This window comes from Schistocerca nitens, chromosome 2 (genome assembly GCF_023898315.1).
Source record: "Schistocerca nitens isolate TAMUIC-IGC-003100 chromosome 2, iqSchNite1.1, whole genome shotgun sequence".
In the NCBI taxonomy this organism is placed as follows: Eukaryota; Metazoa; Arthropoda; class Insecta; order Orthoptera; family Acrididae; genus Schistocerca; species Schistocerca nitens.
Window position 1 is genome coordinate 1,002,852,686 of NC_064615.1, and position 27,056 is coordinate 1,002,879,741.

The 27,056-nt window shown below is 39.6% G+C and overlaps 1 protein-coding gene across 1 annotated transcript; it reads right to left on the bottom strand.

The window, feature by feature from the left end:
* Positions 1-27,056, bottom strand: LOC126234763 (uncharacterized). Its single transcript, XM_049943512.1, has 4 exons — positions 26,974-27,056; positions 15,875-16,064; positions 458-609; positions 1-373 (listed from the first exon to the last, which is right to left on the bottom strand). The coding sequence occupies exons 1-4, from the start codon at positions 26,974-26,976 to the stop codon at positions 263-265; spliced, it is 456 nt and encodes a 151-aa protein (XP_049799469.1). The 5' UTR covers positions 26,977-27,056; the 3' UTR covers positions 1-262.

Consider the following 27,056-nt stretch of genomic DNA (forward strand, 5'->3'; position numbering starts at 1 on the left):
TTTAGTAGTGGCGGAACTAACGCTTTGTTTCCACTTAGCAGTCTAATGTAGAACGATATAAATGTCAGTAAATCTCCATATCATTTACCAAAGAAAATTAAAAGTTAGCAAGAATGACTGGCAGATATCCTCAAATCTGTATCAGCAATTTTTTTTCTTATAGGAAGGCTGTAGATGCGTCAAATTTCGATGAATGGTCTCCTAAAAGACGACTCATTGAATGTTTAGAGAGCGATCGAGAAAGTAAACACTTGTGCTTATGTTAACGGTACTGCCTGTGGAGGGTGGACTTAGACAGATTAAGTTTTGGCCTTCGGGATCTCTGGCAGAAGCATCTGAAGCACGTCCTCCGCCTTCCACATCTGGATTTGATCTGCAAGAAGAGAGAGTCAAATATAGAGAACTGCCAACTGTGTGCCGATTGAAACAACCTGATCACTTGAGATTACGGTTTTACATTCATTGGTGGTACCGTAGAGTTTCTGGCAGCGGTAGAGACAGGAAGAGGAACGCATTTCTTGGTTTCCGGGTCGCATTGTAGGCGTCTGCTGCACACGAGCTGCGGAAATCTAGTTGAGATTCCTCGTTCAGCGCAGGACTCGCCCAGACCTGCAACAAGTGGAAAGCGAGGGAAACACGTTTAAAACAACAGCGGTTGTGCACACATATCATTGTCTGTAACATCCTTGTCTCTTACTTCGCAAATAATAGTGTCATGGGAAAGTTTGCAGTGAGGCATATGTATAGATGTACATCGTACGCAAAGTGAAATGTGCTCCTCAAACCACGAAGCAAACAAAGCACACCGAAAGCACAAAATTCGTCACAAAAGAAAATGGAACCTCATTTCCTCCGAAATTGTTCATGATGTGACTTCCCACAAAAATAAAAAAAAATAATATTACCCTTAAACTGTTGGAAATAGGTCTTCTACATCGATTAATGTAGATATGATAAGAATATGAATTGCAAGTTAATTCTTTCACATTAGTTAGACAGTTACATGTTACACAGATCATTTGTTCTATTAATTTATCGAAATATCAGTTTACAGGATATGGATAGATCATTAGCTTTAACATTAAAGAACACAGTAGATTTTTAGTCCTTCCCGTGCAACAGTACTTAAAAAAGTTTCTTTTCTATTTTTTTGTTTACAAGCTATCACTTTTACGTTGAAACTCGTCCATGGAATAAGAGGAGTAGTCCAGGAGAAATGGTTTTACATTATATTTCAAATTTACTGTTCTAACTGTCAGACTTTTATGTTATTGGAGAAATGACCAAAGATTTTCGTTCTTACAAATTGAACTCATTTCTCAGCCACCTACAGCATTAATAATGGGCCATAGTAATAGTGGCTAACAATTCCTTGGAAAAATTTAATTTACAATCTCTTCCGTTGCTTTCACTCTAATGGGATTTTTATAACACTAGTATCATCTGATGAAACTACCAGTTCTGGTTGTTGAATGTTAAGTGGATGCTCATTCACAGGTATAAGGAATAGGAATGTACGCAAAATTGAACCCTGCGGGGCTTCCTTTGTGCTTTCTTCCAACTCACAAAAAATTTCTACCCTTCGACCACTGTTTGAATTATTTAGCTTCATAGATTTAGATACTAGACCTGACATTTAGCTCTTCATTTATACAATCTGAAGTCTCGATACCATTGCCTAACTTGTCCTGTAATGGTTACTGTATCTTTTTTAGTGTTCATCGTTGTTTTGGGTAATGAGTACAGTGATGAAGAGCCTTTAACAGCTGACAATATTATCACTTCGTGAGGTAAGGTATATTCTCGATCCTTTTAAGGCGAGCAGTCGAAACACAAATCTTTCTGGCGGCGTGTAGGTCCTCCCACGTTGTCGCTCACGGAACCTTTCGTAAATAACCTGTATTCTTACGTGGCATGATACAGTGATGTCGCAGACGTCGCTACAATTAAATGTATGGTTTTCTTAACAACTTGGCCACTGTCTATAAGGTCCAACATAAAGCAAATTCATTACCTGCGAAATTTTTCATTACAAACGAGAAGCAGTTTCACACCTCTCAAGGTATTTTATTTTTTCACAATAAAATTCGTATCGTATTCACCTATATATTTTGATAATGTTCATAGTTCTTTTCAGTCAAAATATGTTAGTGGTCTGGCTTTTTTCACAGACTGAAGTAATTTTTTTTTTACTTGGAACTTCCTTGTAACGTTAGTTTCTAGTTTTTACATAACGACCAGCAAGAATATTCTTTTGGTAAACCTTCCACCATATTCCAGACTAAAAATAGAGATATCTACAGTATATTCGGAATTTTTACCTACATTTGAAATTATCGCTAGCTGGCAATGCTGTAAGTTGCAGAGATAACTCTGACCCGCCTAGATACCTGAGGGCCACTACAGCAACTTCGCAGTCATATCAGCAAACATTTACTCACGTAGCAGACGACAGCTTAGACTCGTGACGCTGGTAGACCTCTTCTCGAATTCTCGGATGTAAACAAGACGGACCTTGTCTGTCCTTCGCAGTACCTTTTTTGCTTACAGTAAAATACTTTGTCAGTGCAATAGAGGAGCACAAACAGCAAGAGAAACATGACATCACGAACAGTTTCTGATTTGTTCCGAACGTATTCTGACCAATCATAAACACATTTTAATGTCTACAACGAACACCAGTCGATGCACTTGTACTAACATTGCATGCGAATTCGTTGAAACATGGAACAAATCTGCTTCTGCTTTTTGTTTTGGACGTTGCGTGACGCTTTTCACTCTCCTAGACACGCGTAATCAAGCATACATTTTTTACCACATTTTATCACTTACATATTACCCCACTCACCTAAAATATTCTACACACATAATCTTGCACTGAAGCAGTCATATCTGCAAGGAGACATTTGCTTTCACTTCTCTCCAGAAAGTTTCGAGCTCCCCTTATTACAACTTTCCAAACTCAAACAAATCTACCTTCCCTTCACTCTCCCCACATCTGCCCATGTGATTAACTCTCCAAGTGTAACTGAAAAACTGCAATCAGCTATAAATATCCACCATTATATAAATTTAAACAAAACCCTCTGTATTAAAAACGACTACACTCTTACATTTGTTATTCTAACTAGCAGTTTGCACCAGCATCTTAGCGGTAGCAGCCGAAAGATATGCATAAATATTTCTCATAAATAAGTCTATCTACATAGAAGGTAAAAAAAAAAATCTCAACACCAAGCAGGAGCTGTGCGACATAAACGGAAGACTGTAGGCCTCATTTTACATCTGAAAGATGATGTCTACTCAAATTTCGTGCCTGTCGCATGAGAGTGGCGCTATTACCGTCACTGTTAGGATGCATATAAAGTTGGCTTTAAATACACGCTGTAACGGTCGTGGGAGCTAGTTACCTTTGATCTTGGATGACGTGAATTGATGTTAAATATGTGAAGTTTTTTTAAAATTACCGCTACCAGTCACAAACTTTGTCGACTCTTTGTAAGAGGTCTGTAGGCCCTTACTATAAATTTGCACTCGGCACAGGTCGATAGGGCGAACAATCGATTGTGTCGTGTTGCGAGAGCGAGTGTGGAGTTGAGCGAGTGCCATGTTGCGGGTAGAGGTGTGTGGAGGCCAGTTGTTGAAATGCAAGGCTTTAACGGAGAAGGAAGTCGCCATCGCCGTGGTTAGACCCCTTTGTACTAGAAATAATACCGGGAAAGTGAAGAAGTATCATTACGGAAGTGGTCAGTGACATTTCGAGTGCCGATATTTTGGTTTCGCGTCTACCGCGCCGGCATCACCTTGGATTGCAGTGTTGGATTGCAGTGTTGGATGCAGTGATGGATTAGCGTGTGATGATATTGGAAAATGAAGCCTGTGCTGAGATTAGCCGTAATTAGATATGTATGACGAAGGCAGTGGCTGTCTCCTCCTTTTTGTGTTTTTGAGACGAATATAGGTTCGTAATTAGTGAAACTGTGTTGGTGTTTTTCTTGTTACCAGACGTTTCATTATTACAGTATTGAGAAGGACGAACTGGAAAGTAACAACTTCCGTAGTAGTCAATTCCGATTGCCAGCCCCATTAGGTACACGGTCACATTAATAATAATTATTGGGCTGCTATTCGATCAGATCAGGTCGGGATAAATAAACGGAGGTGTTACATCTTGTATCACTTATTTATTTGAAACGTCCCCTTTGTACAATTATACAGGACTGTGCTTAACCTGACACACAATATTTTTAGCGCAACGCAATCTGACTTTCAAAAATCCCTACAAAAGAATGGCCCTGACTAACATTAACCTATACCTTTCACAAATCACTTACCTCACCAAAAATCTTCGTTACTCGAACTACTGCAAAACAGCGAGCGCCACTACTGCCAGCTAAATAAAAGATTCAAACTACGGAAGGCACTAACTACTGATAGGCATAGTTAGGAAATGAAAGATTTTAGTAGAGAACAAACAATGTATTTACCTTAATAGTGTTGAAAAATCATAATATACATAACAGATCATGACATCCAGTCTTACAAATTTCCAAACTCCGCCATCTCTCTCCCCACATCCACCACTGCTGGCGGCTCACCTCCAACTGCGCAACGCTACGCGCTGTTCACATATTTAGCGACATGTTTCGAGGAATAAACCTCATCTTCAGGGTAAATTACAAAAACAAGTTTACATTAAGTTCATGCTGATGTTACATAGACTTTTCGTGAATGCTGTGGTCATCCTGTGAAAGAAGAGAAAAAGCATTTACGAAAAGACTATGTAACATCAGCATGACCTTATTGTAAACTTGTTTTTGTAACACCATTTAGCCTGAAGATGAGATATAATCCTCGAAACATGTCGCTAAGTAAATAAGTAATACAATAGTTGACAAAGTTTGTGACTGGTAGCAGTAATTTAAAAAACCTTTACATATTTCTTTAGACAGTCACGGTCGAAAAATAGTCAAAATGGCTTTAAATTCCTGAACTGATGTTAGTCAAGAATGGCTTTAAGGCGACAAAGACGCCATTATTTACATAGGTCGCGTAATAGGTTTACCAGAAGCTGAAAGTTCTCTCTGCGTTCTTACAGAAAGACTTCGTAGGAATGTAGCCACTGTACAGTGACTGCTGGCAGCGATGGTCACAAGAAGGTACGATTGTGTTTGGTATATGGATGTATCGCATAGTAGTTAATTTTCAGGAGCAATTTAAGTAGCAGTTGACTCCACAGTGACACAACTAACTGTTACAAATCGGTACAGCTCCGAGCCAGACGCCCTGTAGAGTGCATTGCACCGACCCCAACCCAACACCACTTGTGACTTCAGTGATGTGAAGCGAGAGCTCATTGGAGTGCAGAGAAGAGGTCTGTTGTTTTTTCTAATGAAAGCTGGTTCTGCCTAGGGGCCAGTGATGGCCATGTGTTGATCAGAAGGAAGCTAGATGAGCACCTGCAGCCAACCTGTCTGCGTGCTGGGCACACCTGGAGTCATGGTGTGGGGTGCGATTTCGTATGACAGCAGGAGCACTCTTGCGGTCCCATTCACCCTGACTGCAAATTTGTACGTCAGTCTGATGATTCGATCTGTTGTGAATTCATGAATAGTATTCCAGGGGGGTTTTCTAACAGATAACGCTCGCCGATGTTGTAACCGAAAAGTGGAGTGTCGACATGTCCTTTGGCCTGCGTGATCACCAGACCTGTCTCGATTACAGCACTTATGGGACGTCACTGGACGGCACCCCCAACGTGTTCACATACACTTTACACTTGCAGCGCATCTAATTCATCTACTCCCACGGCATGTCCTTTCTTAATCGTGTCACACCCGTTTCTTTCATTCCCTCTTCCTTTCTCCTACTGAACTCGCTTTCCCTCCCAGATTCCGGACCACTCCTTTGCATTTGCAAACTGTGCTGCTGTGATTCATGAAGATGCTAGCTGCAACCACATGGGTCACACATAACTTGATCATCAATAGTATCAAGACTATTCATAACTTACCTTTTTCTATTACCTCATTATAATGTTATTCACGTTATCTGATATATGTCAACGTAACACTGCTTGTGTTTCACATGGAGAAGGGAGGAAACGAAATGACATTGAAGAAGAAAAAATATACTGCTTTCTTTGTTATGTTTGTTGAACAATAATAGCTGGTAGTACAACTTTAGCCCTCAATGATTAGCATATATGGCCATCACCTGGCACAGTGCTGCTGAATGACGACACTCTAAATTATATAATATGAGGCATGTTTTTGATCTGAGTACCATTTTTAAAATGGCCGTGGCTAAACTGTGGTCAGTGAACCGTGCTTGAGCACAGGGTACCGGTACTGCCACACACTGCGTACCTGCAGACGTAATAACAGAGGCATTTGTGTGGGTTTACACAGTTGTGACTCGCGCAAAATTTTATGACTGAGCTACAATATCACGACAATAAACAGATCAAGTATGTTGTTTACAGCTTTGATTTCCCCTCTGCTTCTTTCAGTAATACATTAATATGCCATAGATCTTTCACTCCCCCGTACTCCATGTATGACTGTGTCCGGAGCTGTCCACTGTGGGAGACTGGTTCTAGGCGCTTCAGCCCAGAACCGCACGACTACTATGGTCACAGGTTCGAATCCTGCCTCGGGCATGGATGTGTGTGATGTCCTTAGGTTTGTTAGGTTTAAGTAGTTCCAAGTCTAGGGGACTGATGACCTCAGGTGTTAAGTACCATAGAGCTTAGAGCGATTTTGAACTGTTTCCGACTAACAAATATAGAAAGCAAAAAAGTTAAACTTCCTCATATACTTGATTTTTCAACCACCAGCTACAGCCTTTTGATTTACAATGGTAGTAATCGTAACTGAACTGAATATATCAATTTTTCATATACAAACCGGACTGTTAGGATGTATTTAAATTGTACAGTCAATAGTTGAACATAGTGAGAGTAGCAAGTGGGTGGATTGAGCGCACTTGCAGATAATTTTATATGTTTTTTATTTTCTTACAAACAGCTAGGCTGAGCACACTAGCCACCTAATTACTAACTTTTTTTTAATAAACGGATGCATGCTAACACACCCACAAAATAAAAATTTTCAACTAAAATTCTATGCTGCGAATCACATGTGAAATTCTTTTTACCATAAATTACTACATACATAAGTGTATCTTTCGGAATTTTTTCATTAAAAGCTGTACACAATTTCATTGTTGTTTTCTGAGTAGCTAACACATTCATTCTTCTAGACATATTTATTAGATAGGTAGGATAATTTTGAATAAAATTGAATGGACTCACATTAATATGACCATTCAATTGTGTAGTTCTCTTAATATCTAGGAAAGCATTATAAGCTTTTAGATAATTATCTGGCGGATCTAGATTCCACATTGCTTGAGGAAAAAATCTAGTTTCTTCCATTTTTAATATAGATATTCTGTAATTTAACATGATCGAATAAGGAAGAGTAAACTAACTGATGATTTTTCTTTTTTGTCTGGAAAACAATGAAGATGAAATAAGGCATATCAAATTATGCACAGTTATAGAAATTTTTCATATCTAATCAAAATTTCTTTTTTCATCCAAGCTTGCAATCTCTACAGTTTGTGGTTCAAAGAAAGATATGGGAATTTGTGGATTTTTAAGTCTATCCTGTTCAAATTAAAGCGAATATTCTGGTTCAAATTTAACAACAGGAACACGAATTTCCATTGATTCTACAAGAACTCTTTTGGAAGCGTGGTCACATCTTCAACTCCAGATTGGTTACAATCTGACCAATGAAAAATAGAATCTCCAGCACTAGATGACTGTTTCCCACATTGTTTCCTTATAATCTTAAAAAAAATCCACTGATTAATTCTAATCGATAAATTACTTCATTTTTCTTACTTTTTATCTTCCCATTGGTTAGAGTCGAGATCAATCAATTAAGAGCTGATCAAGAAATAAATGGAAATTCCATTCTAGACAAAATATTGTTACCTTTCTTTATGGTGATAACATTGAAGAGTTTTGCTACACAACTACCGATTAATTTTTTATTGAATTTTCCATCATAAGTTGGATAATCTGTACCAGTAGTTCCAATAATACTGAAATTCATGTATAATTGGGCATGATTAGGATGAAACTAACCATATCCAATATTTATATCAATCTACGTGTTCTTACTGGGGAAATTCAAATTAATTTTAGTTTTCTCATTCACAGGGAATGAGTAAAACTGATAACTTTCGACTTTATTCATGATTTATTTAAGAATAAAAATATTAAGAAATTTCTAAAATAACTGTTACACAAGCACCATTAAAGTCAATCAAACTATCACTGTCATCAGTTACAGTAATTTCTAAGTCCTTAATTGGATCAAAAATTGGAATATTTCCACGATAATTCAGTTCATGAAGTATTGGCCCACCAAATACTGCATTAGCTTGAATGAAGCAATAGTATTAGTTTCTCTGTGAAAATGATCAGTATGTTTTACAAATGTTCCATCAGCAAGATTGAAATTTATATTGATTAACTCGAATGGAATAATTTTAGGAACATCTTTAGCAACAGTCTTTTCTTTAGCCTCAACAATTTGACTACTAAATCCCAGCACACTTCCAATACTGTCTTTTATGTCCATTTACATCACTTTCAATAACAATTCTGTTTAAAGTTTCATCTGCTGGGATGTGAATATTTGGCTTCTACGAATGAATAAATTTTTCCAAGTTTTTCAAACTATAATGACCTACAGGAATTTCTCTCGTTTCCCCATCACAGTAAAGTTTATTATTTCATGATGTAATAGTCAGAGTTTTAAACGATGAATAAAATTCAACTAGTGCAACAATACTAAAGCTGTGTCTTATTGGCATAGTTAATCATTTTCTCCGAACAGATGACTTACCACTCAGTTGAAATAATCTACTCATTTAGTATTAAAAATTTTTTTAAAATAAATTACCAAAACTGATTGGGAACCAAAAATAAGACTTCCCGAGAGGAAGTCGAAAAATAAACATGGTAAGCTTCTACCTAATTCTATTTAATGTGCAATAATGGGAACAAGTGGATGTGGAAAAACAACATTAATGATTGATAATTATATTTTAGCTCCAGGATGGCTGAACTGGAATAAAATTAATTATTTGTATGTTTATTCAAAGATTTAGATTAACCAAAATACTCGGAACTTAGTAAACAATGTGAGAAAATTGAAGATAAAATTAATGAGAAAATTGTTAGATTTATAGTAAATAACCAAGAAATCATTCCTTTAGATGAATGTGAAGAAAATTCAGTTGTTGTATTTGATGACTTCACTTTCAAAAATCAAGATATTGTTAGAGATTATTTTACTAGAGGTGGACACAAAGGAATAGGTTGTTTTTACTTAGCTCAAACTTACTCAAAAATACCAAAACAGTTATTCAGAGACAATCTAAATTTTTTAAATATCTTTAGACAAAATGATACAAATTTAAATCATGTTTACCATGCGTTTGTTGGAGGAGATTTAAAGTTAGATGATTTTAAAGAAATGTGTAGTAAATGTTGGAATGACCATTTTGGATTCTTAATGATAGACAAGACTAGAAAATCAAATGATGGAAAGTTCAGAAACAGAATACAATATTTCATAACAACATAAACATAAAATAATTTAATTAATGTTTTTTATTCTTAACAAATGGTTGCAAAATATGACCCAGAAATCCTTAAAAAAGCTAGACAGAACAGGAGTGTAAAAGAACAGTTGAAAGAAGAGTTTGAAAAATGGAAAAAACAACCAAGAACAGAGTATGTAAAATTTAAGAAAGAAGATCAGCCGGTAATTGATGCCATTGAACAAGTCAAACAACTAATTGAAGGATTAGGTGACAATGTTCTGAAAGCTATCGAAGAAAATTGAACAGTTGAAAAACTAATGATTCCATGTCATTGTCATATAGAAGATATTGGAGATTTATCACCAAATAAACCAATAAAAGATTGGTCTGATGATATTCCAGGAAAACATGACAACACACTAAGTGAATCACAAATTCAAGATGCATTGAATAAATACGAAAAAGAGAAAAAATCTCAAGGTACTATAAAGGATAGTGATGTTTTTAGAAAATAAATATAAGTGAAAGAATGCGAAAATATGTAAACCATAGTGAAGATACTACTTTTGGATTAAGGCCTGTTGGTACCTTTAAATATATAGGAAGATTACCAGTAACATTTGAAGGAGATAAATTAAAAGTTGCCGAAAAGACATATGAAGGAACCGATGGATTAATGAGTCTTTTAACTGAAAAAACAGATTACTATGGATGATATGGGAAAAAAGTTTGATGGAGTAGATTCATCAAATAATGCAGATATATTATACAATTCAGGAGCACTGTATTCAGACAATAATCCAAATAAAATAAGATCGAGTAGAGGTAATAAATATAAACATTCAATTAAACCAATGGTTGATGACTGTTTTCCAAACTTAAAGAAGACTAACTATAGATGCTAGTTCAGCTGAGAAAAAAGGTGAAGGCCTTGTTAAAAACTATACAGAAAAACCAATTGTATAAGTTTGGATGGATGATGTTCAGCAATTAATTGATAGATTAGCAGTTCTTCATGGTGAAGAACTAGCTGGAAATAAAAATTATCATAATGAAAAAGTGGGAATAACGCAGATGTTGACAAATAAATTTAGTGATTTCATCGTCAACAATAGGAAAAGCATTCCATATTTGATTACAATTTTGAATAATCTTCCTCATACATTTGGAAGATTGAAAAACATGGTAAAGGGTTAGTCAATTGGTTTTAAATAATGTACCAATGCCTGAGATGCATCTACTGGTATTTAATTACTGTAGGCCTTTCACTAAACTTGAAGAAGACTATCGCGCTTTTTTCCAGGAATTAATCGACTAGACAAGGATTATAAGAAACATGATATTGCTTATTGTACTCACAAAAGATTTAGAAAAAAGACATGAAGCTGATAAGTAACTTCAGTTAGCTGCAAAACAAAGAATGCATACAAGTGATGCTTCATTAGGAGAAAAAGTTGCAGCAACACTAGCTACAGGAATAATGTATGGAAAACGAAAATTAGGACTGGGATGCAGTCCTCAGCCTGCTTCAGCTGGAGCTGGCTTATGTGTGGAAGACAATGGATGGGGAGTGTAAAAATTTCATCCTATTAAATTTTTAAGCTATATAAATGAACAGTTTTACTATTGATTATATTGTGCTACCTATTGGCAAGACTAAAACAAAATCAATTAAATTAAAGTTGAGTAATGAACAATTAAATGCAATTCAGCGATTTTTAAAAGATGTGCAAAAGAGAAAGAAAGAAAAGAAAACTGGTGGAAATTTACTTCTTACATTAGCTATGCCTGTTGTGAAAAAAGTTATTGAATATCTAACAAAAAAGAAGGAAGGAAAAAGATTAACATAACACGAAGGTGGATTCCTACCATTACTTTTGGCCGCATTACCATATCTAGCAATTATTGGTTGACTTGCTGGTGGACCTGCAGCAATCGCAAAAGCAGTCATAAACAAGAAAAAAAGCTGAAGAATGTAAAAAAAATTTCCAAAAAGTAATTGATAAACATCCTAATGCATTAAGTAAATTCGATATAGAAAAACTTGCTAAACAATTGAAAATTCATGATTGATGAATTACTGAATCATCCAGAAGAATATGAATATGGAATAGTTAATTTAGATACATTTGAACATCCTGGTACTCACTGGATTTGTTAGTACAAGAATAACAACATAAAACCTGTTTTTGGTTCATTTGATGGTAATATACCAAAACACATAGTTAACTATTTAGGAAGAACTGATCTGTACTACAATAGTGAGAGAATACAAAATTTGGAGTAAGTAATATGTGGTCACTTGTGACTATTTGTTTTGAAACTGTTATGTGAGAATTATAAGTTTAATGTTATTTTGGATTTAATAAATGGACGTTTTTGTCAATAAGAAAGGTCAAACTGGAGGGCTCAGCGCACCTGCGTTCAATCTAGAAAAAATCAAAAGCGAAATTGATCCAAAGATAGCAATGTAATTAATCAATTTAACAAAGAAAATAATGCTATTTTAAAGTAACTAAAGGTCATATTGGGTTTAGAGGTAGAAGACTTGCGAATCCAAATGATCCAACTGATGCAAAGGATGCAGTGGACAAACATTATTTCGATAATGAGTTAGTATCAGCTGAAGCTGACTTTAGCCAGCGACTATCAAATGTTGTTACAGAACCTGAATATGCAAGCATTCTAACACAGTTCAATAATTATTTTACCGAAAATAGAAGTAGAAAAAGCTTTTTCGGATTATTTCTCAAAAACAGATTTAAGGCCATTTATGGATGATTTAAGTAATCTTAAAGATAAAGTATATAATAAACAAATAATTGAATTTACTTTTATGACTGTTGGTGAACAAAAAATTCATAATTTCCAGTACAAGTTTATTTTTAAAAAGTTATGGTTAGTGGCCAAAATAAGAATAAAGAATTATCATTTAATGATTTCAATATTTTTGTGTTTATGATAATCTTTATGAAATAACTTCTTCTAATCAGTCAGTAATAGTAGACAAGTCCAGTTTTCTCACTCTAACATTGAAAGATTCTGCTAAAACTGTTCCAGTTGATGTTAAGTTAATTATATTTGGCAAAATAATTTAAAATTTAATAAATTTTATCTATATAAATGAACAATCGTGCTTTGCACCCAGCTCTTCAGAGCGATCATTTGTCGAAGACAAACTTAGTCCTTAAGGACGATCACATTTATTGCTTTAAGTATAAAAAATTTCCTGAGACACATAATCCACACAGAGTAACAACAAAACATGCACAACAAAGAATTGAAGGTCTATGCACAGTTTGTCAAAAGAAGAAAAGTAAATTCGTGAAAAAATTTTTGTGGAGCTGGCAGCCTTTTTATTCGTGAAGAAATTATTAACAAGCTGAATAAGCCAATGAGGAAAAATTTTAGATGAAGAATGCAATTTCTCTCGGTATAGATGATTTATGCCAAGTGGACTTAATTGAAATGGATTCGGGCAAGTTAAAAGGAATTTCAAAGATAAATTGAGGATACAAATATTTATTGACTGTTATTGATGTCTTTTCGAAATTGCTTGGGCAATCCCAGTTAAAAGTAAAACAGGTAAGAATGTGGCTGATGCTCTCGAAAAGATATTCAGCTCCAGGAGACCAAAAAATCTGCAGACAGACAATGGGAAAGAATTTTATAATAAAGAATTTCATGAGCTGATGAAGAAATACAGCATTAATCATATTGATCTTTTTCAGAATTAAAAGCATCTGTTGTTGAAAGATTCCACAGAACACTTAAAGAAAAGATGTGGAAGAAATGTGCTCTTCAAGGAAATTGCAAATGGACTGGATGCAGTTCAAAGTCTGCTTGAGCTGACGTGATCTAGTCTCGAAACTAGTTGGCGAATTAAATAACACAGTTCATCAAACTATAAAAATGAAGCCAACAGAGGTTAATGAAGAGAACTATAAGATAGGCGTCGTTGTGCCTAACGATAAGGCTAAATTTCAGAAAGGAGTTAAAGGTAGGATCAGTAAACTTTTAGGACTTTTTGAAAAAGGATATACTGCCAACTGGTCAACGGAAATGTTTGAAATTGAAGATGTTATTTATTCTAATCCAATCATATATAAACTGAAAGATATCGAAGGTAATTTTTATGAGCAAGAGCTACAGAAAACAAAATATCCAGATGTGCATCTCGTTGAAAAAGTTCTGAGAAAGAAAGGAAATAAAGTTTATGTTAAATGGTTGGGTTTTGATAATTCGCGCAACAGTTGGGTAAATAAAGATAAAGTAATAGTTGGTGATTGACTGCTATAATATTGTTGTATGTTTAAAGAAATGCTACGCAATAGCACCCACTGTTTTAATAAATTTTAAAATAAATTTTTTCTATATAAATGTATCAAATAGTAGGAATGAGGAAACTGTCACTTTCATTCTTTCTATCTGTATGTTATTGTGATGATGAAGAAGAAGATATAATATCTACATTCATAAATCAATTAACTGATGAGGCTGTAAATTAGTTATATAATTTGAAGGGTGATGAAATTTGTATTGTCTATGAATATTACAAGCTACAGCGCTAGCTGAAGCAATCAATAAGTAACTGTAATTTCAATTTCTTTATGTGTAATCGGTTCTTTACTGCTTTTCCATTGTTTTACTTCTTTAAAACAACTCCAAATCTTTGTGTTGTTAATGTGATGTTTAACTTTTACTCGATCCAACAATTCTGATCTAATTAAACTTAAATTATATTCATTTACACACTCGTCAAGAGCTTGATTTATTTTCTGCTTCAATTCTTCTTAATCAAATAATTCTACTTCTTCTGGCGTTATCGGATCTAAAGAATACACTTCCTCTAAGTGATTTTTAGTTAGATCATTAATGTAGTCGAAAGGCTCCTATATGTTTTTAATCGTTAATTTAACAATCTCGAGCAGTGGTGTGTAATGTATTTTTCTTTAGATTAATAAGAGCCTCCATTTATATAGAATTGAAAAACATTAGTAAATTAAAATGCTATAGCAAGTAATGTCTTTTGTTTCTAGACACAATTTCAGGCATCAATGCTGTTTTTCATAGAGGGAACACTAAATGCCGTCAAGTATCGCTGGCTCCTAACAGACCATCATCTACGGATGCTATAAGACGTTCCTCTGCAGCCTAGAGAAACCTGTGGTACCTTGCTGTCAGCCCATTGTGCATGAAGTACTACAGCATGTCTTCACGAATTTTTTCGAAATTGTTGGACTGGAAGCAGAGGACCTGTAACTTTGCCGGCCCATTGTCTGGATTTGAAGCCTGTAGACTTATCTTATGGGGAAAGCTGAAAGACGCTGTCTACAAGAACATACCATCTACAGCCGGTGATAAGCAACGACATATTACTGTAGCCTGCTCGGACATCTTCGCTGAAGTGCTAGGAAATGTGCAGCAGTCGTTCTTTACCAGACTGGAAGCCTGTGTTGCAGCTGCTGATGGTCATTTGGAACACAACCTGTGATGGTCAATTGTTTCGTTACTAGTCAGAATCTACATAACTAGAAAATGCACTTGTGTTGTACAAATGATGATGTGGGATCCTTTCGGAATACGGTATCTCGTAAATGACTCGTGCCCGAATCCTGGAACAAACACACATTCTAATTTACCGTACTTTTAGTTTGTCAGTGTTAGTAGGCATTGTTCAAATGGTTCAAATGGCTCTGAGCACCATGTGACTTAACATCTGAGGTCATCAGTCCCCTAGAACTTAGATCTACTTAAACCTAACTAACCTAAGGACATCACACACATCCATGCCCGAGGCAGGATTCGAACCTGCGACCGTAGCGGTCGCGCAGTTCCAGACTGAAGCGCCTAGAACCGCTCGGCAACACCGGCCGGCAGTAGGCAATGTTCCATTTAAATAGTGTATGTCTGCACAAAAAATATACTTTCTCAGTAGTATTACTGTGTGTTAATTGGCTAACAATACGAGCCCTGACTACCAGCCCATTCTGAAAAAAACCGCACCTCAATAGCACTTTCCATTTCCGCGATATTTCCGGTGGAAGTTTAGGTGATCCACCATGTACTCGAGCGGTACGTGGCAGCCACTGTGGCAACACTGTAGCGGCAAGCGACAAACGACAACTAACAAGTAAGTTCAGTCGGACTGTACTTGCACCTGCCATGGGCGCTCGCGAGTGCCCGTACCCCATGAGGCAGCTCTCTTGACATTGACACTTCCAGTAGGTGAAGGTGAAGGACTTGCCTAAGAACTTGACGCAGGCGCCGCAGCCACGACAACCGCTAGTGTTGGGCAGGTACACGCCGCCCCTCCGCCTGCACAGACTGGAGAGGCACCGCCTGCTGTTCCAGCCGCGGCGGCAGGCACCTCGTGGCATCTGGACAAGGGCGGCGACACATGCCGCCGCCAGCACCAAAGCTAACACGTGCAGCCTCTGCAATGAGAAAAACACACACCAAACATATATTTGTACCAGGGAGGATAGGAAAGTAAAGCAATATTTTGTTTCCTCCCTTGGTATTGCAGCTGGAATGTTGAAATTTTACAACGATTCACAAAAGTTTTTATTCTTCTTTTTTTTTCATGTTCAGCTCTTGCGAGAGAAGCCTGGACTACAAAACAAACATGACGCTCATGTTATTGGCATGAATTCCGAAACAACAGGTGTCTACAACTGCGAACGTTATCGCTGCAGTTCATAATATCCTGTGGTGGAGCGTACGCTACTATTCATGACACTTTGAAATTTCGTAAAGTTTGCGCTCATTGGTTGCCTAAGAGCCTGACAGACAACCACAAGAGCCAGCGAATGATGACAAGCTTGGATCACTTAACTCGTTACGCCGCAGAAGGGCATGACTTTCTGAAAGGAATCGTCACGGGGCGTACCACAATACAGATGAAACGAAGCAGGCCTCTACGGGGTGGAATGTTGGCTCACCAGTTAAAAAAAAAAAAAAAAAAAATACGCCATACGGTCTGGACCTAGCACCGTTGGACTTTCATCTCTTTGGTCCACACAAGAAATTCCTGGCCGATCGACGCTTTGTGACAGATGGCGGAAGTGAAATAAGCAGTCCGAGATGGTAATATGCCAACCAAACGGTCTTTTTCAAACAAGGTACCACGACGGCACAAATGAAGCTCATTTGTGATTTTTCTTTTGTTATCTCTTAAATCTTTTGGTAATAAAATTTTTGTGCGTTGCTTTCCGACCTTGCCTCGTGTAATTCTATGTAGGTTATGGGAAGGAGGCTCCCATTCTAAGGTCGCCACATAAACAATTGCGTATAGCACGTCTGACAGTGAAACGGGCGATTCTGAAACCTCCATCAGCGATACAGATTTATTCACAGCTATATGAAAGAAATACAAAATGAATCTGCAATGCTTGCAAATTAAAGTGCCCAGCGCATGAAAGTGATATCTAGCAGGTAGCCTGCAATGTCCTTTACACATATTTCAAGCCTTTACGGAAGTTACTCAACAGATCTTGCAGTACTGGCACTGGAATTCGATTAACTTCCTCCCGAATCTGATCCTTCAGTTCTTGGATCGTGTATGGTGGATCACACCGGAAGAGTGGCGAAGTTTTACAGAAGCTTGAAATTTAGTGCGAACTTTAATACGAGACGCTTTAAAAGTTGTGTCGAAATCTGGCAGAAAACCCAAAGAGATTCTGACCGTATGTAAAGTACACCAATGGCAATACGCATTCATTATCTTCACTGCGCGATAACAATGGTGATGTTATTGATGACAATGCCACTAAAACAGATTTTCTAAACCTGGTTTTCCTTAAATTCTCCACAAAAGAACACAAAGTAAATACTCCAGGATTCGAATGAAGAGGAATTGGCAACATGAATAACTTAGAACTAAATGCCCTCAGTATAGCGAAGGAGTTTAAGACACTTAGAAGAGACAAGGCTTCCGCTCCAGACAGCATACCAGTTACGTTCCTTCCAGAGTACGCTGATAAAATAGCTCCAAACTTAGGTATCATATATGACCGCTCGCTCAACGAAAGATCCGTACCCTAAGACTGGAAAGTTGCACAAAACATAACAATACACAAGAAAGGAAACAGAAGTAGTCCGCTGAATATCAAGCCCATGTCACTAACGTTAGTTTGCAGTAGGATTTTGGAACATATACTGTGCTCCAACATTATGAATCACCTCGAATAAAACGAATTCACCTCGAATAACACGAATTCAGAAAATATCGCTCTTATGAAACGCAATTAGCTCTTTATTCTCACGAAGTAGTGAGTGCTATCAACAGGGGACGTCAAATTGATTCCACATATTTAGATTCCTAGAACGCTTTTGAAACCGCTTCTCACAAGCGACTTTTAATTAAATTACGTGGGTGTCGTCTCAGTTGTGTGACTGGATTCGTAATTTCCTATCAGAATGCTCACAGTTCGTAATAATTGACAGAAACTCATCGAATAAAACAGAAGTAATATCTGCCATTCCCCAAGGGAGTGTTAAAAGGCCTATGTTGTTCCTGATTTACGTGAACGTTTTAGGAGACAATCTGAGCAATCCTCTTAGATTCCTTGCAGATGATGCTGTCATTTACCGTCATGTAAACTCATCAGATGGTCAAAACGAATTGCAAAATTATTTGGACAAGATATCTGCGTGGTGAAAAAAGTGCAAATTCATTCCAAATAATGTAATGCGTGATGTCGTCCACATGAGCACTAAAAACAATCAGCTAAATTTCATGTAGACGATGAATCACACAACTCTAAAGGCTGTAAACTCGACTAAATGATTTGTGTCTACAATCACGAATAACTTAAATTAGACCGATCACATAGGCAATGCTGTAGGGAAAGCAATCCAAAGACTGTGATTTATTGGTAAAAGACTTAGAAAATATAACAGGTCTACTAAAGAGACTGCATACACTACGTTTGTCCGCCCTCTGCTGGAGTACTGCTATGCGGTGCGGGATCCACATCGGATTGGACTGACGGAGGACAACGAAAAAGTTCGAAGAAGGGAAGCTCGTTTTTTATTATCACGAAATACGGGAGAGATGTGCAACAATATGATACTCGAATTGGGGTGGCAGTCATGAAAACAAATGCGTTCTTTTTTTGCGGCAGGAACTTCTCATGAAATATTTCAATAAACAACTTTCTCTTCATAGTGTGAAAATATTTTGTTGGCGCCCAGCTACGTAGGCACAAATGATTATAATAACAAATAAATCATATCTCGCACGTAAAGATTTAAGATTTGGCTTGTCCCACGCGCTATTCGAGAATTGAACGGTAGAGAAGTAGCTTGGAGGTGGTTCGATAAAGCCTCTGCCAGTCGTGTAATTGAGAATTACACAGTAATCCTGTAGATGTAGATGCTGATCTGACATTTCAAGTGACACCAAAGGCTGAAATCGCAGACTGAAAGGCCAGAGGATCTTGGAGGCCAGGAAATGTACCCGTTTTTTGAGATGAGACGACAGGAAATATGTTCTGTAGCGCGTTAATGGAATGCCGCTAGGTATGGAGTGTGGTTCCATACATTTTGGAAGCACATGTTTGCAGTTAGAGGGAAATCAGCAAGCTGTCGCACTAGGAAATGGTGCAACATGTGAACATCACATTCTATATTCACTGTAAGAGCGTTGTTGCGATCGTCTTAAAAAAAAGTAAGGCCCTATGATTCCAAACGATGATACGCCGCACCACACTACAATTCTCTGACTCTGGAGTGGCGTTTTATGAATCATTTCGGGATTTTAGCGTGACCAGTGTCCAAGGTTTTGCTTGTTAGCAAAGCCTGACACATAAGAATTGGCCCAAAAGCTCAAGATCAGATTGCCGAACAGGCCTGAGATGCCGTCATGAGGTCCAACAATTCCCAGCAAAAGAATAGTATCATTGGGAGGTCGTCCGCATTCAGTTTTTGCACTTTCTGAATTTTGTATGTGTGGTATTGCAGTTCCTTACGCAATTTTCACCGTTCACTGCGATCCAACACATCAGATTGCAGCGCCTGCTTGCCTGAAGACTGCCTGTTACTTCGGCGGAAGGCATCTTCCAGTCTCCGGTGTGCACATGAGCTTTGCACTTCGAACCCTCTTTCGCACCATATCACCCGCTTCCTCGAAATTCCGTTTTCTGATTCCTAACGTATTAATTCCAGAGTTGCCAAACTTGCTGTTTACTGTCGCACCTTTATTATGTGTAGACAGAAGCTGTGAACGATGTTGGAAGTTAGGTGGGGTGACAAAATAAGAAACGAGAAAACTCTTTGCCAAACTGGCGACGATAGGGACACGTGGAAGATATACTGTACACAAGAAGAAGAGACGTGATGATACATCATGCGTTAAGAAGTCAAGAAAGAACTTCCATGGTACGTGATGAAACAATGTAATGGAATTAACTGTAGGGAAAGGCAGAGACTGAAGTATACTTAACGAATAACACAGGTCAACAATGAAAATGTGACTAAGTTGAAAAAGAAAAAAAACTTTTTCTTAATTTGTTAGTTAGTTATAGTTACATGTTCCATAGATCAACTGAACGGTTTATGAGTAGCTGCTCCACCACTGTACCCCATTCTTTTTATCTCCCTTCACACAGTAGTTGTGCTAGATGCACTATGGTCGTACTTCGTAACTCGAGTGATTCCCTCCGCTGGCTTCGCGCGGTTCTTTACATTTCCCTCCACAGTACTCGACGGCCCCTGTACATCAGAACATGAGAAATGTCTGGGCTTGTTTCAGATGTGATTGTTTCTTCGAATTTCCACTTCACAATGACGTCATCAGCAGTCAACTTGCACAGCTTTAGAAGGGTTGAAACGTCGCTGACGTGTTTGTTACTCATGTGAGATAGAATGATGACTAGTCCACGTTCGAAGTCACTGAGCTCTACTGATCGACCCATTCTTCTGTGGCTGCTTCTGTGCTTACAAAATTCACCTTTTATACTGGTGGGTGCCCCTCTAGTGGTCAGTTCCGCAGTACACAGGATTGCCCGGACACTTTTGATCAGACAGTATATATATATCAACGCATTAGACTTCATTAGGACGATGAGAATTTCATAACTGAAACCAGTTTTTTGTGTTTAGAGCAGCTGAAGACAAAAAACTGATTAACAGGAAAAAAAAATAAACTTAAGAGCAAACCTGGCATGGCCGCTGGACCTGATGGGATACCAGTTCGATTTTACACAGAGTACCCGAAGGAAATTGCCCCCTCTTCGTGCAGCGGTGTACCGTTGGTCTCTAGAAGAGCGTAGCGTTCCAAAAGATTGGAAAATGGCACAGGTCATCACCGTTTTCAAGAAGGGACGTCGAACAGATGTGCAGAACTATAGACCTATATCTCTAACGTCGATCAGTTGTAGAATTTTGGAACACGTATTATGTTCAAGTATAATGACCTTTCTGAAGACCAGAAATCTACTGTGTAGGAATCAGCATGGATTTCGAAAAAGTCGATAGTGTGCAACCCAGCTGGCGCTATTCGTCCACGAGACTCAGACGGCCATAGACACTGGTTCACGGGTAGATGCCGTGCTTCTTGACTTCCGCAAGGCGTTTGATACAGTTCCCCACAATTGTGTAATGAACAAAGTAAGAGCATATGGACTATCAGACCAATTGTGTGATTGTATTGAAGAGTTCCTAGATAACAGAAGGCAGCATGTCATTCTCAATGGAGAGAAGTCTTCCGAAGTGAGAGTGATTTCAGGTGTGCCGCAGGGAAGCGTCGTAGGACCGTTGCTATTGGCAATATATATAAATGACCTTGTGGATAACATCGGAAGTTCACTGAGGCTTTTTGCGGATGATGCTGTAGTATATCGAGAGGTTGTAACAATGGAAAATTGTACTGAAATGCAGGAGGATCTGCAACGAATTGACGCATGGTGCAGGGAATGGCAATTGAATCTCAATGTAGACAAGTGTAGTGTGCTGCGAATACATGGAACAAAAGATCCTTTATCATTTAGCTACAATATAGCCGGTCAGCAAATGGAAGCAGTTAATTCCATAAATTATCTGGGAGTAGGCATTAGGAGTGATTTAAAATGGAATGACCATATAAAATTAATCGTCGGTAAATCAGATGCCAGACTGAGATTCATTGGAAGAATCCTAAGGAAATGCAGTCCGAAAACAAAGGAAGTAGGTTACAGTACACTTGTTCGCCCACTGCTTGAATACTGATCACCAGTGTGGGATCCGTACCAGATAGGGTTGATAGAAGAGATAGAGAAGATCCAACGAAGAGCAGCGCGCTTCGTTACAGGATCATTTAGTAATCGCGAAAGCGTTACGGAGATGATAGATAAACTCCAGTGGAAGACTCTGCAAGAGAGACGCTCAGTAGCTCGGTACGGGCTTTTGTTGAAGTTACAAGAACATACCTTCACCGAGGAGTCAAGCAGTATATTGCTCCCTCCTACGTTTATCTCGCGAAGAGACCATGAGGATAAAATCAGAGAGATTAGAGCCCACACAGGCATACCGACAATCTTTCTTTCCACGAACAATACGAGACTGTAACAGAAGGGAGAACCGATAGAGGTACTCAAGGTACCCACCGCCACACACCGTCAGGTGGCTTGTGGAGTATGGATGTAGTTGTAGATTGCTATTGCGCAAGTTAAACGGGATTTAAAAAATGATGATTCCTATATGTCTGAAATTGAAAGTTTGCAATCGGAGAGTACTATCATTTATGTCGTTTTGTCGTGAAACGTGGACTTTTTCGTTCCTTACTTTTAGCACAGAGCTGCGTTGGACATCTTCAGAATATCTCCATGTTCCGCTGTTTCTTGGTTTCGGTTACCCGGACGATTCACTGGCAACCGAAACAACTGGTCACGAAATCTTTTATTGCGTGATTAATATTTAACGCTAAAACCACTCAAAGGAGAGGGGGCTGCGAGCAATGTTGACAAGTGTGTTAGGATTTACGTACTAGGTGAGGCAAGAAAAGAAATACATATCTAAGGGATCATATTGGAATGAAAAGTTAATCATGTGTCCGGAAAGTCTAACCAGGCATATGAATGCTAGATAGATTTATCAAATTCTTTGCTTGATTCCAAAAGATAAGCCAAGACCGTACGACGATCTACTGGAAGACGAATGGATGGCAATAGGAAGCATGCTGAAGATCATCGTGCGTGAAAAACTATAGAGGAGGTGTGCGTTCAGGAGTCGACATTATATGACTGTGGTCAACATCACCGTAATGATAAACGACAGAGCAAAACTTGTAAGAAAATCTAGAACCGCTGATTGGCACTGAAATATGCTTGTATACTCTGTGTTGTTAGGCTGGCTGTTAGGACAGTACGGAGTTTTATTCACGATACACATACGGTTCGGCGGCTTGACTCGCACATCTTACATAATTGTTACAATATCCTGACTTACACTAAATTATACTCTCAGGCGAGCATTACCTTTTTGATTTATATTTTCAGTAGAATTTCGTCAAGTAATTGGTCTTCCAGCTTAATTATCTCATGATGTTATTTATCTCCTCATTTTAACAAGGAATTACGATTTTTTATGCTTGAGAAGTCAGACAAATAGGGCATACCCATCATAGCTAACATTAATTTACTACACTACTGGCCATTAAAATTGCTACACCAAGAAGAAATGCAGATGATAAACGGGTGTTGATTGGACAAATATATTATACTAGAACTGGCATGTGATTACATTTTCACGCAATTTGGCTGCATAGATCCTGAGAAATCAGTACCCAGAACAACCACCTCTGGCTGTAATAACGGCCTTGTTACGCCTGGGCATTGAGTCAAACAGAGCTTGGATGGCGTGTACATGTACAGCTGTCCATGCAGCTTCAACACGAATCCACAGTTCATCCACCGTACAAGACCTGCAACATGCGGTCGTGCATTATCCTGCTGAAATGTAGGGTTTCGCAGGGATCGAATGAAGGGTAGAGCCACGGGTCGTAACGCATCTGAAATGTAGCGTCCACTGTTCAAAGTGCCGTCAATGCGAACAAGAGGTGATCGAGACGTGTAACCAATGGCACCCCATACCATCACGCCGGGTGATACGCCAGTATGGGGATAACGAATACACGCTTCCAATGTGCGTTCACCGCGATGTCGCCAAACACGGATGCGACCATCATGATGCTGTAAACAGAACCTGGATTCATCCGAAAAAATGACGTTTTGCCATTCGTGCACCCAGCTTCGTCGTTTAGTACACCATTACAGACGCTCCTGTCTGTAATGCAGCGTCAAGGGTAACCGCAGCCATGGTCTCCGAGCTGATATCCATGCTGCTGCAAACGTCGTCGAACTGTTCGTGCAGATGGTTGTTGTCTTGCAAACGTCCCCATCTGTTGACTCAGGGATCGAGACTTGACTGCACGATCCGTTATAGCTATGCGGATAAGATGCCTGTCATCTTGACTGGTAGTGATACGAGGCCGTTGGGATCCAGCACGGCGTTCCGTATTACCCCCTTGAAGCCACCGATTCCATATTCTGCTAACAGTTGATTGGATCTCGACCAACGCGAGCAACAATGTCGCGATAGGATAAACCGCTATCGCGACAGGCTACAATCCGACCTTTATAAAAGTCGGAAATGTGATGGTACGCATTTCTCCTCCTTACACGAGGCATCACAACAACGTTTCACCAGGCAACGCCGGTCAACTGCTGTTTGTGTGTGAGAAATCGGTTGGAAACTTTCCTCATGTCAGCACATTGTAGGTGTCGCCACCGGCGCCAACCTTGTGTGAATGCTCTGAAAAGCTAATCATTTGCATATCACAGCATCCTCTTCCTGTCGGTTAAATTTCGCGTCTGTAACACGTCATCTTCGTGGTGTAGCAATTTTAATGGCCATTAGTGAATATATCGCAGAAGTGAAGGACATACACTGTCCAGTCACGTTAATGTGACGACCCGTCAGAAACATGAATAGCCACGTTTTGCAGCGAATTCATTAAGTCTTCCAGAATGACGAGATCACCCAGTCAATGCAACGCAAACATTCTCCAGACCATAACGCATGCAGGGTGTTTGCATTCATATATTTCACGCCATACACGCCACCAGCCACCTGTCTGGTGGAGCATAAAACTCAGTGGACGACCAGTTGCAGTACTGGTATGCAAACCCCAGCCTTCGTCGCCGGTGAACCCGTCAGCACGAGTGTGTGAACCAGGCACCTGCTGCGGAGACCCTTAGGCAGCGGCGTTGCTGAACGGTGGATGAGGTGTCACTGTTTCCTTTGGTTCATCTGGTGGTTAGTTGCTCTACGACTGCACGCCGATTCCCCCGTACACATCTCCACAGCCGTCGTTCTACCCTGTCGTCTGCTACATGTGTTGCGCCACAGTTGCCTAGGCGCCGGTTCTGGATAGCGCCATTTTGGCATGCACGAGATACTTTAACCAAGGCGGCACGCGAACAGTTTATAAACTTCGCTGTTTCGGAAATGTCTCCCTCCTTGGCCCAAAGGCTAATGATTATGTCCTTTTGGACGTCAAATAAACCACTCCGTTTCTGTATTACGACAACAACTGCACTGTGTCAGCGTCTTTTTTTTTTTCTTTATTGTCATTTTGAAACCTCATACAAGGTAGGCTGGAAGTGGCAAAACTACGTCGCTCTTCGACCGCAGATAATACATTCAGTAAAAGAGGCGACATCGAAAAACGAAACAACCACAGTGGATAAACAACAGTAGACAGACAAAATTAAAATACATGAAGCCGTTCACAGGTGCAGTGTCCAAATAAAAAACGTTCAGCACTCGGATACGAAACAGGGACGACAGAAATGACACATGTGAACGAAGGAGCACAAACGATGAAACACTGAATCACTAACACGATGGCACACACAAACACTGGTGACGACCTCCGGCGCGCGAATTTTCACTGACCTGCCAAAGGGGAAAATGTGGGGGAGGAGGGAGAGGGGAGGGTGTAGATGCCAGTGGCAGAGGAGATGGGAGGGAGAGGAAAGAAGGTAGGGGGGAGGCAGAGGAAGCCCAAGGGAGGGAGGAAGGGAGGAGGGAGAGAAGGGAGAGAGGGTGCCCTTGGGAAAAGACCTGGGGGTGGAAGGAGAGGATCAAAGTTGGTAGGAGGGGTAGATGGAGGGGATGACGGTATCATTAGTTAGGGGGAGTTGGCGGAAGCCACCTTGGGGCGAGGGTATGGAGAGATGGAGAGCAGGTGGGGCCTGGGAATACAGGAGTGGCAGCCTACTGGGGTGGGAGAGGATGGGAGAGACAAGCAGGTGTGGGGAATCAAGTTTACGGGAGGTGTAGAGGATCTGTATCCATTCGAAGAAAAGGAGGAGGTGTGGGAATGGAATGAGGTCATAGAGGATCCGCATGTGGGAGGGGAGGCGGATGTGATAGGCGAGGCAGATCGCATGATGTTCCAGGACTTGAAGGGATTTGTAAAAGGAAGGAGGGCCAGAGATCCAGGCAGGATGGGTGTAGCAGAGGATTGGGTGGATGAGGGATTTATAGGTGTGGAGGATGGTGGAGGGGTCCAGACCCGATGTGCGGCCAGAAAGGAGCTTGAGGAGACGGAGTTGGGAGTTGGGAGTGTGCCTTGGCTTGGATAGCCCGGAGATGGGGGTCCAGGAGAGACAACGGTCAAGGGTGACGCCAAGGTACTTGAGGGTGATAGGACGGCCATAAATGGTGATATAGAAATCGAGGAGACGGAAGGAAGGGGTGGTTTTGCCTGCAATGATCGCCTGGAAGGATTGACCTTGAGCAACCATTGGTTACACCAAGCGGTGAACCGGTCAAGGTGGGATTGGATAAGGTGTTGGGAGCGTTGCAGGGTGGGGGCGAGGGCAAGGAAGGCGGTGTCATCGGCGTACTGCGTCCGCGTCCACCCGAGACGCTTTACATACCCTCCACTGCTAGTGCTGCCACCTGTCATCTGTAAGTGGTTATTGCGCGTTGACGTCGAACACAGGCAGTGGTCACATTAAAGTGAGCGGACCGTGTAGAAGACGGCTAGGCAAATTTTATCTCTAATTCCATTAGTCATTGTTACAGCAAAGAAATCATTACAGTGCTTACCTATCCAGATTGTGCAACTCTAAATTAACTACTTAGAAATAAATTAGTGTGTGAAAAAGCTGATTTCTAAGTAACTGGAAACAGTGGGAGGCTGCCTATATTTAGATGTTATTCACTAATATTTCATTACATAAACAGACTTTCTTGCTAGGTGTGACAGTCTCAGTATCGCCAAAATATTCTCGTACAGTGTCAGTTCTCCAGACTGGAAGGAGAGACAGTGGGAAGATGTAGTGCAGAACTCACCATGATGCACTGGCCCGTCCGCTTTCTGCTACTTCAGCAACTGACGTTTCGATGCGACGCATATTCTCAGCGGACTGCCCCAC

Coding starts and splice junctions, on each gene's coding strand:
- LOC126234763 (XM_049943512.1), bottom strand. Junction 610..15,874: donor CGCCTGCGTCAAGTTCTTAG/GCAAGTCCTTCA, acceptor CACTTGTTGCAG/GTCTGGGCGAGTCCTGCGCT. Junction 374..457: donor CTACGGTACCACCAATGAAT/GTAAAACCGTAA, acceptor CTCTTCTTGCAG/ATCAAATCCAGATGTGGAAG.